Genomic DNA, 17,539 nt, shown 5'->3' on the forward strand with positions numbered 1-17,539 from the left:
GGAGGGATGGAGTCTTCTTTATCTCCGGCCGAACCTGCTAAGGAAAATATCGGTAAATCGTTCATAGGAATTTCATCTTCACTTCTTGTTGACTCGAGGAGTGACGGGTTTGGCTGAACCCAGATTGCTGACGTACTTTTGCTTCTTCTCGGCTGGTTTCAGGATCTGTGAAGCCAAAGTCAGCAATTGCCCTGGCACGGTATTAACATGGATGCATGAACATACCTGGAAGGAACACAGTAGGCTCTCATCGACGCTCATCATGGCGCCGGCGTTGTCGAACTCGCCGCAGTAGTTAGGAGCGCTGAAGAGCGTAACCAACTGTCGCTTGGAGAAGAACTCATAACCATCCTCCACAACCTGATGCGCGCGGCAGATGAGATCCATGTCGTGCTTCTGCAAGAATCGTGAGACAACATCAGGGCCGAAGGTGAACGAGACACCTCTGTCGTTTTCGCTCCAGCCGGTGATGTCCTTGTCGGGATCGGACCAAAGCAGATCGCAAAGCAACCCGCAATCGGGGATCTAGTTCGGCCGGTCAGTCAGCTACATGCGCATTTGCCCAATCTAAGCCACATGCTGCGGGAAGGGGGGCCAAACGTACGTCAGTGGGTCTCATGACGCGACGGATCTGCTCCATGGAGTTCAGGTCCGGACTCAAGCCTCCGTGCATCGTGAAGATCTTCTCGTCGATGATCGCAGCAATTGGCAGACAATTGAAGCAGTCAGTGAAAGTCTTCCACAGCTTGATGTTGTACCTCCGCTTGCATTCATCGTAGAAACCATAGATCCTGTTGATGGAAGCGCACTCGTGGTTGCCGCGGAGGATGAAGAAGTTTTCGGGATACTTGATCTTGTACGCAAGGAGCAGGCAGATGGTCTCCAAAGACTGCTTGCCACGGTCTACGTAGTCGCCGAGGAAGAGGTAGTTGGCCTCCGGGGGGAAACCGCCATACTCGAACAGGCGGAGAAGATCGTAATATTGACCGTGGATGTCGCCGCAAATCTAGCAGCATCGTCAGCACTTCTAGCCTCCATCAAGACTCATATGGCGATTGAGTCCGTTTGTGATGCAAGACATACCTTGATCGGCGCCTCAAGCTCCAGCAGGATAGGCTGCGAGATGAAGATCTCACGAGCCTTGGTGCACAGGTAGCGGATCTCAGTTTCGAGAAGCTGGACCTGCTTGCCAGGCCGACTGCCTCGCACTTCCAAGAGTCTGTCTATGATGGAGTCCAAATCCACCTCTTGTTCCGTCATGTCGGGCAGTTGCCGCAGGCAGCCGCGTGTTCGAAGAAGGGAGGTGGGGTGTGGGGTTGGCGGTCAGCGGAGGCGAAGACACGCCGATTCGGAGGAGATGAAGGTGATGTGAAGCCCTGGTCTTCCTCAGGCGGTAGGGTTAGCGGATTCCCTTGTTGTGGTTGTGCGACTGTCGCAAATTGCGCGTGGGGTAGGAGAAGGGTGTCGAGCATTGCGGGTGCCGGAAGTCGCGAGGAAAAAAAACTTACCGATGGCCCTGAAACCCCCGACGCCGGCAAACGAAGGTGCTGTGAGCGGCGCTTCAGTGCAAGCTGGATCGGCTGTGCGCGTTCTGGGTCGGAGCCCCTCAGGAAGTCGCCTCGTGGCGATGCTGAAATCACACGACTTCGCACAAGAACGATAAGCGTGCGAGCAGTCCGCGGTGGCAGAGGGACAGGCGTGCGGTGCGGCGCAGGTCGCGGAGAGCGCTTGGTGCTGTGCTGTCAGCGTCTACAGGAGGCTGTTGTCGGTGGCCGTGGCTCGGTCGAGCGTGTCGTATTCACCGCCAAGCTGGGTCGCGGCTGCAGCAGGACAGGGCCGTCGCACAGGAGACGGCGTGGCAGGTGACGGCTTCGTGAGTGAGCAGAGTGAGGGATGTGGTGCTGGGTGGGCAGCGTAGGCTGTGGTGAGGCTGATGGGCGCGGTGGAGGTCGGGCGTTGACAGACGTGAAGTTTGTCGGTTTCAAAGTGAGCCTTCACTCGTTTAGGAACGGGCAGGAATGCACGGTCTCTGGCCGCAAATTGCAGATCGTCCGTACGAGAGGAATGCGTTTCAGCCAGCGAGCGCGCTGTAGAGAGGTGCGTCTTATGGCGACAGGGACGAGTGAGGGACAGCAGGCGTTGTGTCGAGGAGGAGGGCGGCCAAAACCGTCGCATCCACAGCCCACGTCGCCCCAACGAGGTTTAGGGCGGCCATCAATCAAACGCTAAGCATCACAGGCCTTGCAGCGAAGCACAACAGCAGCGGCCGCGCTGCCAGTGCGCCCACGCTCGCGGCGCCCTCGACTCTGCGAGCGCTCGTTTTTGGCGCCCAAGGGGTGCGTGCTACACTTATTGTTTACCTGTGCCGCGGCACTGCCCCTCCGCCGCTTCCACGCGTCCCTGAAAGGCTCCTCTTCGCTAGGCAGCTGGGCGGGAGGCCCCTAGCAGACAAAGGCCGCAGCAGCCCGCGCCCGCGCTGACTAACCGCCGCCCGAGGCGTCGCGGCCACAGCCAAGCGCCGGCGAGCGGCAACGAGGGGCGCCTCTCCACGAGCCTCTGCCCGCTGTTCACCGGGCACTGTCCCGTCCAGATCACTGGTCACGTGCATCCCGATCGCAGATCTGCAACCGCCAGGCATGATCGACATGGACGCCGCGTGTGGCATGTTGACGAAAGGTGGCATATCCATTTTGCTTCGGTCCCCGTCCGCGCGTCCCCTCAGCTATGCTGCCAACAAAAAGACTGACATGCCTCCATCTATGCTATGCTTGGGTCTCCAACGCGGATAAAACAAACTAGCCGTCCCATAGTATACACCAGATAGAAACGAGAGCAAGACAAGAAACAATAATTGCGGAGCCCTCGAGGCATCCGCCATGCAAATGCTTGAAAACCAACGACAGTAAAAAGAAGACGACTGGATATCTGAGAAAACCCACCCTAGGACCCAAGAACGCCGACCCCGTATGCTACAAATTACGTCGTACTCGTGAACCCTATTCGAATTGAGTTTGAAGTGGAGAGAAAATCATGCCGTTCATGAAAATCGACCTCGCCGTCCATATGCCGATAATTTTTATGCAGCCTTGAAAGCATTCGAAAGACGACTTTTTTTTTTTTTAACCCAAGGTCCTGCCGCCAGAGGCGATGCTCTGGCTTGGCGTCCGCGATGATGTGACGGTGGGCCGCAGCGCAGGGCTCGCGCGGTCCGGAAACGCGGGGTTTGATTGATAGGCTTCATCGCTCAGCGCGCTCAGCCAACTGTTGCCGAAATCGTTGCGCAGGGCCTCGATCTTCTTCTTGTAAAGATCGCCATTCGCGCCAGCTTCGCCGGACACCATCGAGCTGAAGTCCAATTCCGCTCCAAGCGGAGTCGAGGTGATCGTGGTATCAATGTGGGGGAGCTGTTGGTTGCCCGAAATTGGCGCAGCGGGAGCGAGAATCTTGCGAACTGGAGTCGCTTCGGGGCTGCCGCCATAAGTGCTATCCGCCGATGGGGCCTCTCGTGGGGCTGCCGGCGGTGGCATCACAGCAGAATCATTCCGCTGATGCGCAGAGTCGTTCTGCGACAGCTCCACGATCCGTCGCTTGGGTCCTTTCCGTTTCTTGATCGATCCAACGACCCGCTCAGGCTTCGAGTTCGGCGGTCCTTCTACACTCGCCTTGCGCTCTTCGCCTGGCTTGTATGATGCTGCGGGTTGGACCGGCTTAGCGCCGGCTTCCGTGAGGATGCCCTCGACGGGCAGTGGCTTGATAACCAGAGGATTCGCATTTTCTGGCACTCGATCCACAAGTTGCTTTCGCTCACTGTAGCCAGGTCCAGTCGAATCGATGACAATGTCCTCTGTGTATCCTGGGGAAGTCCGGAAAAGGTTGAAGACCATGATGCGGTAATTAGAATGCGTCTTGCAAAAGGGATTCTTGTAGACGTAGATCTCCTGCATCTCAGGAATGCCTGTCAACCGAGCAACTTCCGTGGGATCGGTCAGCTTGTTCTCTCTGAGATCCAGGCGCTCTAGGGAGAGCAGTCGCTCGACCCCAGCAAGCGAGACAAGCCGGTTCGCGCGGAGGTTAAGAGTGGTAATCGCCGGCAACGGGTTCCTGACGAGTGAATGCAGAGACTCAATCATGCAGTTAGAGAGATTCAGCGCTCTAAGGGATGTCAAAGTGGCCAGGCTATCGGGAATCTCGGTAAACAGGTTCGAGGAGAGATCAAGCGATTGAAGAGTACTGGCAAGCGGTGCAAGACCGCTGGCAGAGATTGCCGTCAATCCGTTGTCTGCAAGACTCAGATGCTTGAGGAATCTCCACTTGTTTGGAGGAAGGATGCCCAGAGCAAGGAGGTTTGAGGAGCTGCCTCGTGGAGTGGTCGATCGAGCGCTTGAATTTGAGCTGCCAGAAGAGCGGCGAAGATTGGGAGTGCTGTTGCGAGCGGCATACGAGGAGCCGTGTCTTGCGCTCTTTGGCCTAGAAGGAGAGATGCTTCGGCGCCTGGTGCGGTGACCCTTGGACCCAGAGGAGCCTTGCCTTGCCATGGCGACACTATGAGGGCTGCCAATGGATGATCGCCTGTCGAACATGGTCGGCGAAGGCGGAGAGATTGCTGACCTGGAAGTGTCCGTGTCTTTGCTGCCAGGACTGCCGGATCCGGGGGGAAACATAGGATAGGGCGATGCCTTGGCGGATCGTCTTCGTCGCCTATCGGCATCATCGAGAACAACGTTGATCAAGAGGTCAGTAGGCTCCTCGACGCCCCCGCGTTTGATTGTCAAACTCCGAAGTTGCTCGGACAGGCGATCCCACCCGTAGAACTGTCGGAAGTCGACATCGATGATTTCGAGTGCACTTAGGTTCTTGAACACAAACAAGGGTACAGCGGTGTCGAAGGGGAATTCCTCATAACCAGCAATCAGGCGAGCCTTGTGGTCGGGCGCGAGGCGGAGGCACGGGATCTTTGTGAAAGCCGAGTACAAGTACTTCAGGTCTTCCTTGACTGCCGCCTTCTGCTTTTCGGTTTTGGCTGATGAGTTAGAAGAGAGGCCAAAGTTTGCCCAGAGAGAGGACATCCCGGACATAGCACTTCGCATGCTGTTAACGGAGTGGATGGACTCCCGGTCGGACATGCCACTTTTCTTCCTTTGGGCTTGGCTCAAGAATGACACGTAGTTTGTTGGTGAGGCATCCGAATGTATGTTCTCGAGTCGCACGTTCATGGGTCCCACTGGGATTCCCAGCTCCTCAAACCGCGACAGAAGGTAGAACAGATGATGCGGAGTTAACGTCAACTTTGCAGCCTTGACAGAATGCGAGGAGAAGTTCAGGTATGGCAAGGACAAGGCAGCGGCGAAGGTGGACGAGGAAGAGGAGTTCGTCGTGGGAGACGTCGGACCGGCTGCTGAAGCGCTTCCGGAGGCATTTTTGGGGGCTGTACGCTTCAGTTGTAGGGCATTTGCTAGCGCTTTCTCGTGAGTGCGGACAAAATAGGCAAGGTTCTGTGAGAGAAAGAGCGTCAGCGCGGCTGTAGAGGCGTCGTGGGGACCATGTGATCCAGGACTTACTTTTATGAACGTGTTTCCATCTTCAGTGTCCATGTCGCCGGCTCGGATGGCGCTGCATACATCTACTGCGTCGCCAGGTGAGTCGCTGAGGAATTATAGACAAGCTATGTACTGTAGGTGGCTCCGCCGCGCAGAAAATAGGTGAATGGACGGTCGAGGGAGGGTAGACGAGGAGCTCGAGAGGCGCGAGGCTTCCGAGACACGGCCGCCTGGTTGCAAACACGGGGTCAGTCGGCAGGGTCATTTTGAACGCGCACGCACGCGGAGCAAAAGGGAAAGCAGGTGAAATTGCAGTGGAGACGAGGTTCGCGCATGCAGCAGCGGATCGCGAGATCAGGAGATCGAGACTGGGGCAGAGACGCCGGAGAGAGAGCAGGTACGTACAGCGAGTGTTACTCGAGAAGGTGCCGAGTATCGCAATTCGGTGGCCGGGTGGGCGCGCAGAGATATGGAGGGCGCGGTGTGGCGGCGAGGCAGTGAGCCGGTGAGGTTCTGCTCTTGGAGGAGCCAATGAGTGATGCAGCGGAGCGGGCTGCAGGCGCCTCAGCACTGCACGCTTGCTTTGCGTGCAGGTTCGATGCGGCGAGAAGCGTCGGTGGGCGGACAGAGCGGGCCACGGCGTGCGTCTCGACGGGTAGACGAAGGGGGCAGGTGCGATGGGGGCCGTCTGTAGAACAGCGAGGAGGCTCTCCAGCCTTGTGGGGGGAGGTGTTGCGCTTGTGGCCGGGAGGTGTAGGGATATGTTTTCTCTGGCTTCACCCAAAGAGGAATTCCTAATCTCTTCTCACGAGCGGCGCTGGAGGATATTGACCGGGATGCGGCTGGCGCCAGTAGTGCACGGGGCGTGAAGCTTCAAGGACGCATGAAGAGCACGGGAGCAGACCGTCTAAATGGTACGACGCCAGCAGATTGCGCATTCAGGGTCAGGCCGAGCAGATGGCCGCAGCACACGGCGAGCTTGGCCCCGTTGATAGCTGGGAGCGAGTCGCAGATCTGTCCGCCCGCACCAGTCGCGCACCGCCCGCGCTAGCCACGCGCACGCCAACTGCACACCACACAGCGCGAGGGCTCATCCTTCCAGGGTCCCCGTCGCCCGCTGCAGCCGGCCGGCGCATCGCGATGACGGCGGACCGCCGCTCGCCAGCTTCCAGCAATTTCTCGCCCGCCGCGCAGCTCCCAGCCAGTCCCCTGCCCCCAGCAACCAGCACCAGCACCAACGCGCGCCCGTGCGCGTTCGGGCCAGATGGCTACGATAGCCAGCGGCCGTGCAGCAAGCGAGACACTCCACGCTGCTCCACCGCGGCACTAGGCCGGCGCGCGCGCGATGGACGTCTGCTCGCCCACAGCCTCTCTAGCTTATCGCCGTGCATGCGGGGTCCCTCCTTAGCAGCGCCTGAGACAGCGCTGCATCTGATCGCTCATGTCGCACGACGCGCGCCCGCCGAGCCAGTCACACGCCGGCAGCGATGGCGACAGCGGGCACCTTGACGGCCGGGATGCCTCGCAGAGCACAGGCCCGTGCCACGGCTGACGGCCGGTGGTTGCGCTGCGTGGACCCTGAGGCGCGCTTACCGTCCGCGGGCGCCCGCCCATCAGCGAACAACTGAGATGGTCATGCGTTCTGCCTGCCATCCCTCCCAGCAGCGCCCGCATCTCCCGGATCTCGCCCCCCAGGTCGCACACGATCTGGCGCCGCTGCCGTGTGTGTGTGCGGCTACCGCGCAAAGGCACGGCCAGAGAGTGGGCTGATGAGGAAATAAATCTGAGGGATTGGAAACGGAACCCCCCACACAGCCGCGGCGCTGTTCGCGTCAAGCACGCCCGATTGCTGCCGGCGACGTTGGAGATGGAAGGCAACGCGCAATGACATATGGATCGCAGCGCCGCGCGATGCGTGCGCCTAATCTGCCCCAGGACGCGCGCGAGCGAGCTGGCCAACCAGGCGCGCTCCTTGCGTCGGATGGGGACCAGCCCTCGAACTTCCGACCAGTGTGCGTGTGCGCAGCGATCTTCAACTGCTGTGCTCGCGGCTTTTGGCTCTGCGCGCCCGCTGCCCTTCCGCATCTGTGGCATATCAGATCCACCCCACTTGCCCGGATGGGAGAGGGCTCCGACGCACGGCAAGGAATGCATGCGCCAGCGGAATGCCTTGCTTTCTCGCTAGGCGGTGAGCAGGCGTGCACGGGGCGAGATCGTAAACCTCTGTCGAGGGCCTCAGAAGTTGCGCAGTGCCCGGCAGTCGTTCGTCTCCAGAGCCCAGGACAGCGGCTCGCACAGGGAAGCCCGGTGGATGCGGTCGGGACTTGCCCAGCGCTCCACCGACGTTCAATGGGTCAAGATGGACGACGCGCCGTTTCCTCGGCCACCTGCGGTGGAGAAAAACGGTTGTCGTCGCGGCCGGAGCCTAATCTCTGGCGGAAGCCAGCCCAGCGCGACGACCGCACGCTGGACAGGCCGGTTCTCTGCTGATCCGCCGCCCACGCTCGGTCAGAGGCTCACAGGTAGCCTGGCGTTTATGACTCGGGCGCCGGCAGGGGACGACGCCTGGGGTCTGCAAGCCTCGCGGTTGACGTCTCGACGCACGAACGCCACCATCAGCGACGGCGTCTGCTCGTGGCGCGGGGCTGCTAAAATCGCTGCACGGCAGCTGGATGCCACTCTGCATCGTCGATTTCCAGAATACGATCAACGCCGGCGTCGTCGTCGGTCCAGCGCTCGACTCGCGCACGGGCGCCGCTCTACCAACCATGGTCTATACAGCTGGCAGCACTCGGGCCGACAGCTGCACCTCGACCAACTGGGCCGCACATCACCACGACAGAACACAGTGGCATTGGCCCCCCAATTGGCGTGCCCAGCCGCCTGCTCCGCGTTAGCTGCGTAGAATGGGCGAAAGCGTGCGGGTGGTGGGCAATCATCTGCCGTGGCGGTGTGGTATTTCGGGGGGTGTGCACCGATGCAAAGAAGAATGAGGCGCACGCGTGCAGTCAGCTATGTATGGCTGGATGCCCGCAACCCACCGTGACCCCAAGCCCCAAGTCAGTCGGCTCTACCCGAACAGCAGTCTCCACACGCTTCTTTTTTTGAGGCTGGTCACAAGGCGGCGACTAACGCACGCCGCAGCAATGACGTCGTCTACCCCTCCATCGCGAGACCGTGAAGAAACACCACCCCTCTTCAGCCAGCACTGTGCAGGCCTGCCCCGCACCCGCAGACGCGTAGCGCGATTCGCTCTCAGCCCGACCGCACCCTGTGAGGCGAAGCACCCCATCCACTTGCCGCCGGATTTGCGAACCGCAAGCTGGCACACTCTCACACCGACATCTCCCAGCGAGGCGAATGCGCTCGAGCTACAGGCGGTGAGATGCCCACACGCGAGAGTGGGGTCCGCAACACCACCGCAGCAACGTCGATTGCACGATTTTCAGGGACCGTACCGCAAAGCAACGCCCGGCTCTTGCGGTGGCGATGGCGGACCGTGACCTGCAGCGCCTGCTTGGGCGTCAAGCCTGCGTCCTCCATTGGACGTCACGATCTTTGACGTCACATCTTGCGAAAACCTCTTCCTAGCCCCAGACGCTCAGGAAATCGTTCGCGTTGGGCTCCAAGCAGTCACCCACATTTTTCTGCCGCCACCCGATGCAGCACCGCAACGTGCCCCAGGAACTATTATGAGTCAAAGGAAACGTCCAGAGACCGACGTCCGTGAGGCTTGTTCCCGGCTACCGAAATCTGAAACTGGACATTGGTAAACCAATCATCGCTCGCAGCCGAGCGAAACTCAGACACGCCGCGAACGTTGCACGCGGCGACCGTTGTGCGCGAGGGCCACCGCATGCAACGCACGGTTTAGGAAATGTTCGCCCGACTGGAGCCGGTGGGCCTTTAACCGCAGGTACAGTTCAAAGCCCAGACCGAGTTTCATAGAAGTAGAGGGACGCGGCAATCCATTGGTCAATTACACTTCCTCATATGTCACTCATCGGTTCGCAGCAAGACCGTTACACCATCTTGTTGCCCTTCAGCCCGCACCCGGCCCACTAATTCAGTAAACGTAAAACCTGTCCCCGCCCTCTCTTGACGTCTTGCGGTTTAGCATGCGGTAATATAACCGCAAGGCTAGCCCTCCAACAGCCACGAAAAACAATAACCCCGCATTCACAAAGTGCCCGGTGGGATAACCTCTGGCCTTTTCATCGGCCTTGTAGATCCACACCCCTGTGATCTGGCCTGGTGCTCCGAAAGACACGTTCAGTGCAATGGCAAGACCCGTGGCTGCCGTATTGAACATGTTCGAAGAGAGCCAGCCGAGAAGCGGGGGGATGCATGAGAACGTGCCCGAGGTGGCAACGATGAGGCAGCCATAGCGTTGCTGTGAACTGTCAATCTCCAAGCTTGTCCCAAGGCGGGAAAAAGTAACCAACGTACTAGATAAGCATGCGGGGGGAGGGTTGCCGAGGCCAGGAAGCCTGCCGCGCCGATGGTCGCAAGGCAAGCCGAATGGATGGCGCGCCTGCGGACAAGGTTAGTGAAAGTTTTTCTCTCTTAGTTGCGATGGCCGAGCAGACTGACGCGTTGAAATGATCCGCGGACCAAGCCACGGCCACCGTGACCACGTACGCGACCGCGTACGGCGGCACGGTCATGAGCTGGGCTTGCAGACCCTTGTAGTTCAGGCCGGCCGTAATACTTGGCGCGAACAGGCTCAAAGCGCTGTATGGCGCCGAGATGCCGAAGTATAGCGCATAGTGTAGGTACAGCCGCCAATCCGTGAGCGTCTCCTTGGCTTCTTTCCACGTCATGCTCTTTGCACCACCCTTGGACCCGTCCAGGCGCAAGCGATCGGTTGCCAGGGCCTTCTCCTCGCTCGAGAGCCAGCCCGCAGTTTCCGGGTAGTCTGGCAGGATGAACCAGATAACGACTGCCGAGACGCAAGATGGAATGCCTTCAATGATGAATAACCAGCGCCAGGCAGAAAGTCCAGAGGTGCCATCCATGTACCCCACGCCGTATGCGATTGCACCGCCAAACGCTCCCGCAAGGGTTGCCGAGGCAATCATGACTCCGACACGCAGACTGCGCTCTTCGCTACGGTACCAGAACGCTTCAGGATCAACAGTTAGCCTCCGAGTCAGATCTTAGTCCATGACAATCACCCTACTGAAATAATAGATGAGTCCAGGAAAGAGGCCTGCGTTATCTGTTAGCAACGCTGAGCCCAAGGGCGGAGATTCGGAGATTCAAGCCCTACCCGCTTCGAAAATTCCCTAGCGACGGTGTCAATACACGTTAGCTTTGCAGCGGGTCAAGCGCTACTCACAAGCATGAATCGGACGGCAGTCACCGTGGCGAAGTTATGAGCTCCTCCGAGGCCAATGGTGATGGAGCCCCAGGAAAACATCAGAAAAGCAATCCACCTCGAAGGCTTCACTTTCTTCAGCAGATAGTTCGAAGGCACCTCGAAAATACTACACCATCCCATCAGCCATGATTTACGGAAGACCAACACTCCGGACCAGAGCTCGCGAAGACGAGGACGCACGTGTACGCAATCAGGAACACCATCAGAGCTATAGTGTACTGGTAATTTGTCATGCTGGTCTCAGACAGCAGGTCGTGGCCCTCATCCGCATTCAGAACTTTGGCATTTCCGATATTCGACCTACACCTGGAATTAGACCCGTTCAAGGCGGGTGGCTCAGAGTTCGGACCTGTCGAGATAACAAAGCAGATAGCACACGCTCGTGATCGGCATGATGCGGATGTCCTGTCGCCAGACCAATGCCTTGTCGGCTGCGGATTGGTGCTGGTTGTAGTCGGCATGGACAACCTCGGTCTGCACGCCCGTCAGTCTCTTTTCCCGAGGAGCGGTGACCAGCGCACCTGCAGATTTTTCCCACCAGCCTCGACATCATCTACCATGACGGGAGGCTCCGCCTTCGGGTTGTCCTGGACGACGGGGTTGCTGCTGAGCGGCGCTGCTTTCTCCATGGTTGCGTCACGCGTGACGATGTTACAAGTGCAAGGGACCTGGATACCGCAACTTCGGACGGGCGTGAACGTGGCAGGTGGAAGGGGGATCAAGAAATAAGGTTGTCTCCATGCCGCCTCAGCTGGAAAGGTGAGGGGTAAGCAAGAATGGGGTGGTGGACCCGAGTTATTCACCGGGGTTGCATTCCAGCATGCCAGTGACGGCTCTACATGTCTATCCGATTGCTCGGCGTGGAGCATTGAGAGCAGTCCTAAGACAGTCATTTGCTCGCTTAAGCCAAGGTGGTACAGAAGGGACCCGCTTCTCGTCAGCTTTGCCGAGCGCGGGGAAGTCAATGTGGGGGGAAGACCTTCCTTTCGCCTGTGGCCCTGACGCCTGCCATGATTTGAGGTGAAAGCCCAACAGATCTCACGGTTATCACAGATCACAACACGTTCCCACCAAGATGCCCATCTCCTCCACCGGCATCTAGACCCATCATTGCCACGGCGTATTTTGCAGGACAGCGCATTGCCATCATGCCGTGTACCCTGACACGAGACAGGTTTTGCCTCCTTTCAGAGGGAGAACTGATGTCGCTATACCGCCACCGTTGACGGCGCTGCATGCGTCGAGACTATTGACAGCTCAAGTGCTACAGAACCGCATCTCGAACTGCCGGCATCGAGAGATTCGCCAGGAGGAGTCTCGCCCTGTTCCCCGATTGCTCCCTTGCTTCGCCACCAGCCAACCGCACCCGAGCCTTACGCCCTCCCTTCCGGTTGGGTCGTTCTGTGTGCGTGACCGCAGCGCATTACCATATACGCTATCTGGCGCTACCCCGACCATTATCTCTCAAGCGACACCGCACCTCGCTTACCTCCGGCGCTTTCGAGATGGATAAACGCCAAAATTGACCGGAGTCCAATTGTCTAGTCCTCTATCCGGCTTTGTGTTTGCCACATAACCCTACGGATGGCTTCGCAGGTAGGGGTTTTTTTCTTTTTTGCGCCAGAAGGAACTCGTGCAGAGCAGCCTCCAACCTGCAAGGTGCATCACTGCAGGGCACGGTCCAGACGGGGGGAAATGGATCAACTATGAGCCACGGCACAAGGTCCTGCCACGCGTTTCCCATCCTCCCGGCGCCGGCAAGAGAACATCTAGTCGTTTCGGAAGACGCTTTCCAGACCGTTTCGAAGGGCGCGGGGAGGCGGGATGTGCAACAGCTCGACTCCATGTGGGGACCAAGCGACCCAGGATTTCGCCACACCCACCGCATCAAGTGGGCCTGACCGCCGGTTTGCCTCCGCGGCGGTATTTTGCTGTACACACTGCATAGGCATCTTCGCTGGAACGGCAGATCTTTGGGGCATGAAGAAAAAGGGGCAGACGGAGCTGGCTGCCCGTCTTCTCCCCCGGTGCTGATGCTGATGCTGATGGGCAAGCCATCTTGTTGATCCGTGGGCCTCTTATCTAGGGGGTCCCGGACGACTGTCGTCTGATCAAGCTTGGGATGCAACGGGGCGTTGTATCAAACAGAGGTCCGTTTCTCTGAAACTTAGATCTACCGAGCTGGTCCCTTAGGGGGGACATAGTTGCTTGGTAGGTGGCGCAGGATAGCTGTGCCGCTTGATGCGCCCCGGCTGGGCGTTAAGGGTCCGGAAGCTTAGAACATCATTCCGCAGTTGGTCTTAGCACTTTCGCGGCACTGAGTAAGGTGCTACTCCATAGCCAATTGGGATTGGGATTGTAGGCAGGCGAGGTTTGTCTCCGACCACTCACCCGTGCCAGACGCAAGATTGTGAGGATGACATTCGAAACAGGGAGGCTTCACAGGTCTGACGTAGATAGCTGCCCGGTTTCCTGCCTGCAGCAGCTATACGTAGTAGCCCGCAGAATAGCCTTTAGCCTTCATATCCACAACTGCTCTGTTCCCACTGTATATGCTGTAACTGCGCATGCGGGGATCAAGCTGGCAGAGCGGAAGCTCCTCGGCAGACCCCACATTTCGTGGAGGCTCCGCGTCAGGTGCTCCGTGTGCTCCGGGTGTACCGGGTTATGCAGCATGCTGCGGGCTTGCATCATCGTTCGAACATCACCCCTCTATCTCCCAAACATGGCGTGGGCGGGTGCTCAAGTGCCCGCAGGCGTGCTCGTGCCCGACTCTTGTGTGGCTCATGCCCGGGTCCGCTACCTCTTGGCCTCTTCCTTCCCGTAACCCCTCAGTAGCTTCACCAATCTTTCCTTTCCCACCGGCAATTCCAGGTTCCAGCCCTCCCGGCCCGCACTCAACTAGGATCTGCATGAATCGTGCTCATGGCACCGGCTCAATCGCCGCTGAGCATCTCCTGCGAAACCATCAGTTGCTACCTGTATGCTGTACGTGCCGGTACACAATGGACCAGCATTCTCTAGCGCCGCGCGCAGACGGATGATGCGCTTTTGATCTCGCATAGGGCCACCCGACTGGCAGGCCGGATCCCACGATTAGGCCTTTGGACCCTCAAAGTTCGCGGCTAAAATAATGACCCGACACGAGATGCTATGTGGAGCAAGAGGGGTTCGGGAATAGCCTTGGTCGGAGTTCTACCCGCGAAAGCATAAGATGTGGCCATAGTCGTTTCCACTCAAACGGCGTGTCCCTGTTTCTTCCTTCGACGGTACCGGGAGTGCAAGGAAGCCTTGCGTTGCTTGTTCTATCCGGCCCGAGACGTTGCGCGCCACCAACCCTCGAAGGATCTTTGAAACAATTGCCCTCTCTGGCTCGAGGCCGAGATGCATCAGGACTCGTGGCTCTCTGCCACCTGGACCAGCTACTGTGCCGCAGTGGGACTCTCCGCCAAGAAGGCGACCAACTGCCTCTCAGGGGCAGCACTGCTGCTGCTCCTGCTCACACCATTGCCCCAGGTTCATTCGGTCCCACATGTGCTTGCGAGTCCTCGAGCGCGGTGCGCCGAGCTAAAGGACAAGCGCCCACAGGACGGTGGCCTCGTTGTCACTGGCGCCACGTTCATCGATGCATTTGGGTTGAATGTATCGGGGACGCTCAACACGCGTCCGTTCTGTCGGCTCACATCCGAATTGGCGTATGGAAGTGATGACACTCTCAGTTTTGAGGTTTGGTTGCCGGACGATGTAGAATACAACGGAAGATATCTGGCCGTCGGTATGTCACACTTTGGGAAAGGAGGATTCCACGTGTGAGCACAAAAACGGCGCCTAATGGAATTCGACGTGTAGGGAACGGCGGTATGGCCGGAACGATCGACAATGCAACCATGGTAGAGTACCTGAACGAGGGCTTCGCGGTTGCGGGCGGCGATTCTGGTCACTTGGCGTCTGACAATAACGGCGGCGAGGGAGCGCCGGGCACTTACCTGCCGTACCTCCATGATCCAGACCAGGTCCAGGCGTGGATACACGACTCCATTGCTCTCTTTACTCATCCGGCGAGGGGTTTCATCAAGACTTATTACGCACGCGAGGCCGAGTACAGCTATTACTATGGTTGCTCAACTGGTGGAGCCCAGGGCTTTGCGCTGTCCCAGTTGCATCCGGGCCTCTTCGACGGAATCTATGCTGGATGTCCAGGCTTCTGGTACTCGCATCTCGCACTCTCATTCCTGTGGAATGGACAACATACGGAGGTTTGGCCCAGCTAAGATGCGAGAAGAAGCATTGCGAGGCGCTGACTAGATTAGGGCGACGCATACCTGAGCCAAAGCCTCCTGGACAATGTTACCTCGGCAGTCCTAGATCAGTGCGATGAACTTGACGGTGTAGTCGACGGCCTATTGGAGAACCCTCTGGCCTGCAACTTCAGTATCGACGCATTGGCATGCGATAGGGCGACCTCGAATAGCAGCGTATGCCTGAACGCTGCTCAGCTTGCGGCGGCAAAAGCAATCTATGCGGGACCGAGAGACGTCCGGGACAAGTCTGCGGTCTATCCTGGATTTTCCGTGGGATCTGAGAGCGAGTGGGCACAAGGTCAAGAAGGGTCGCTGGCGGAAGAGTTCTCCGATCCAATCCTTCAGAATCTTGTATACGACAACCTGACCTACGCGTCTGGCGAGTTTGACTGGGGATCAGACATAGACGATGTGGATAGCAAAGCTGGGGTGCTAATTGATGAGACCAGCACAGACTTGAGAATGTTCCGGGAGACCGGAAGCAAGATGTTGGTTTCTCAGGGTAAGCAGTCGCATATCCCTGGGGCTCTGCCTTTCTCTGAGTGTGTGTTTAAGGCTGGGCGGATCCGTACAACGCGGCCACAATGCCCATCGAGTACTTGAAGCGGCTCCAGACCTTCTTCGAGGGGGATGTTTCGGATTTCTTCAGCCTCTACATGGTTCCAGGTAAGTGGCCTTCGTGCATGGATTGCAGCAAACACGCTGAGAAAGATGGTCGCAGGCGGAGGACATTGTGGTGGAGCGTCCAGTTATCCATCAGTCCCTGCCAAGCACCGAGTCATGGCGGCTTTGCAGGCTTGGGTCGAGTTGGGAACCAAGCCGGCGTACGTGTTGAGCGAGTCTCCGGAGGACGGCAGTCGCAGGACGCGGAAGCTCTGCCCGTGGCCCGAGACTGCCCGATATGTTGCAGGAGACGAGAGGTCGGCAGCGTCGTACATATGCGAGTGAAATCGATGCTAGTGCCCTGCGGTTGACGAATTGAAGCGTGAGTTGGTGACGTTGTTGGCAGCGCATGGGGATATTTAATATTTGATTGCACGTGACCGGCGCCAAGCTTTTTGGCATCCGAAGAACCTCGTGCAGCGCTTCAACACCCGCTTCTGCCATCACCAACGCTCTACCAACCCCAGCTGTCGTCGCCATGAACTCCTTCCGCGTTGCCAGAACGGCTCTCCGCGCCGCCCGCCCCGCCGCCTTCCGCGCCCCCGTCATCCAGCGCCGCGGCTACGCTGAGGCTGCCAACGACAAGCTCAAGCTGTCCCTGGCCCTGCCTCACCAGGTGCGTCCACACCCATTGCGCCTTGCACACTCCCGTGCTCGCCTCATTGACGCCCTGCCGCCCTCATCCACCGCTGACCTGCCGCACTCCAGGCCATCTTCAAGTCCTCCGAGGTGTATGTAAACCTCCGCACGCCCGCGTCGACCCAACCGATTTCGGCGCATTGGCCATTGAGAGCCTGGCCTCCGCGCGCTGCCTCGCCGATACATGAGTGCTGATGATTGGGCCCAATTTAGCGTTCAGGTCAACATTGCTGCCGAGTCCGGAGACATGGGTCTTCTCGCCGACCACGTCCCCGCCATCGAGCAGCTCAAGCCCGGTGTGATCGAGGTCGTTGAGGAGCAGTCCGGCAGCAAGTCGTGGTTCGCTTCCGGCGGCTTCGCCGTCATGCAGCCCAACAACAACCTCTCCATCAACGCTGTCGAGGCCTACCCGCTGGAGGACTTCAGCGCCGAGGCCGTCCGCAACCAGATCGCCGAGGCCCAGAAGGTCGCCAGCGGCGGCGGCTCCGAGGTCGACATCGCCGAGGCTCAGATCGAGCTGGAGGTGAGTCTGCGTGCCCACGCGCAAATGAAAGAGACTGGCTGACGCTGTTTAGGTTCTGGAGAGTCTGCAGGCTGCGCTGAAATAAGTGTTTACATAGATACCGCCGAGAAGAAGGGCAGCCGTGTATAGTAAGCGCGTGCAGCGTTAATCACGCTTTTCATCGAGAAACCGCTACATTGCGCTTGTTGTGTCGCCCTTGCCCTCGGGACCATCGTTCTTTCCCAATTGCTGCCCCGGTGCCACTGACGCCCCGCCCCAGCAGCTACTTACTGAAAGTGCAGGTCGGACAGCCCTCAGAGAACGACACTCCACTCGCCCTCCTTAACCATCCGTATCACATAGCATAGCACACGCGCCCAGGCGGCTCTCACTCTTCGCATCCGCTTTCGTCCTCAAGAACACCCTTATCTTTATCTCCCTCCAATTTCCGGACATGCAGCCTCAGAAGCCATTCAGGTCTCATGCTTTCTGCAAACCGCGCTTTCTCGATGGA

The 17,539-nt window shown here is 58.6% G+C and overlaps 4 protein-coding genes across 4 annotated transcripts; 1 reads left to right on the forward strand and 3 right to left on the reverse strand.

Moving 5' to 3' along the window:
• Window positions 1–78: 78 nt before the first annotated feature.
• On the reverse strand, window positions 79–1,260 carry GLC7 (type 1 serine/threonine-protein phosphatase catalytic subunit glc7; the record flags this gene model as incomplete). The annotated part of the gene is made up of 4 exons (XM_066772104.1): window positions 79–165; window positions 226–525; window positions 605–1,006; window positions 1,084–1,260. 4 exons carry the CDS (start codon window positions 1,258–1,260, stop codon window positions 79–81), a joined length of 966 nt encoding a protein of 321 aa, XP_066637383.1.
• Window positions 1,261–3,119: 1,859 nt separating this feature from the next.
• On the reverse strand, window positions 3,120–5,591 carry SLS55_000594 (uncharacterized protein; the record flags this gene model as incomplete). Its single annotated transcript, XM_066772105.1, has 2 exons — window positions 3,120–5,492; window positions 5,559–5,591. The coding sequence occupies 2 exons, from the start codon at window positions 5,589–5,591 to the stop codon at window positions 3,120–3,122; spliced, it is 2,406 nt and encodes an 801-aa protein (XP_066637384.1).
• Window positions 5,592–9,985: 4,394 nt separating this feature from the next.
• SLS55_000595 (uncharacterized protein) lies at window positions 9,986–11,549 on the reverse strand (the record flags this gene model as incomplete). Its single annotated transcript, XM_066772106.1, has 3 exons — window positions 9,986–10,646; window positions 11,270–11,394; window positions 11,442–11,549. 3 exons carry the CDS (start codon window positions 11,547–11,549, stop codon window positions 9,986–9,988), a joined length of 894 nt encoding a protein of 297 aa, XP_066637385.1.
• Window positions 11,550–14,807: 3,258 nt separating this feature from the next.
• On the forward strand, window positions 14,808–17,131 carry ATP16 (delta subunit of the central stalk of mitochondrial F1F0 ATP synthase, atp16; the record flags this gene model as incomplete). The annotated part of the gene is made up of 7 exons (XM_066772107.1): window positions 14,808–15,176; window positions 15,231–15,723; window positions 15,777–15,887; window positions 16,352–16,500; window positions 16,593–16,615; window positions 16,737–17,046; window positions 17,099–17,131. The coding sequence occupies 7 exons, from the start codon at window positions 14,808–14,810 to the stop codon at window positions 17,129–17,131; spliced, it is 1,488 nt and encodes a 495-aa protein (XP_066637386.1).
• Window positions 17,132–17,539: the final 408 nt, after the last annotated feature.

The sequence above is a fragment of the Diplodia seriata genome (assembly GCF_021436955.1).
Source record: "Diplodia seriata strain FDS-637 chromosome Unknown scaffold_1, whole genome shotgun sequence".
NCBI lineage: Eukaryota > Fungi > Ascomycota > Dothideomycetes > Botryosphaeriales > Botryosphaeriaceae > Diplodia > Diplodia seriata.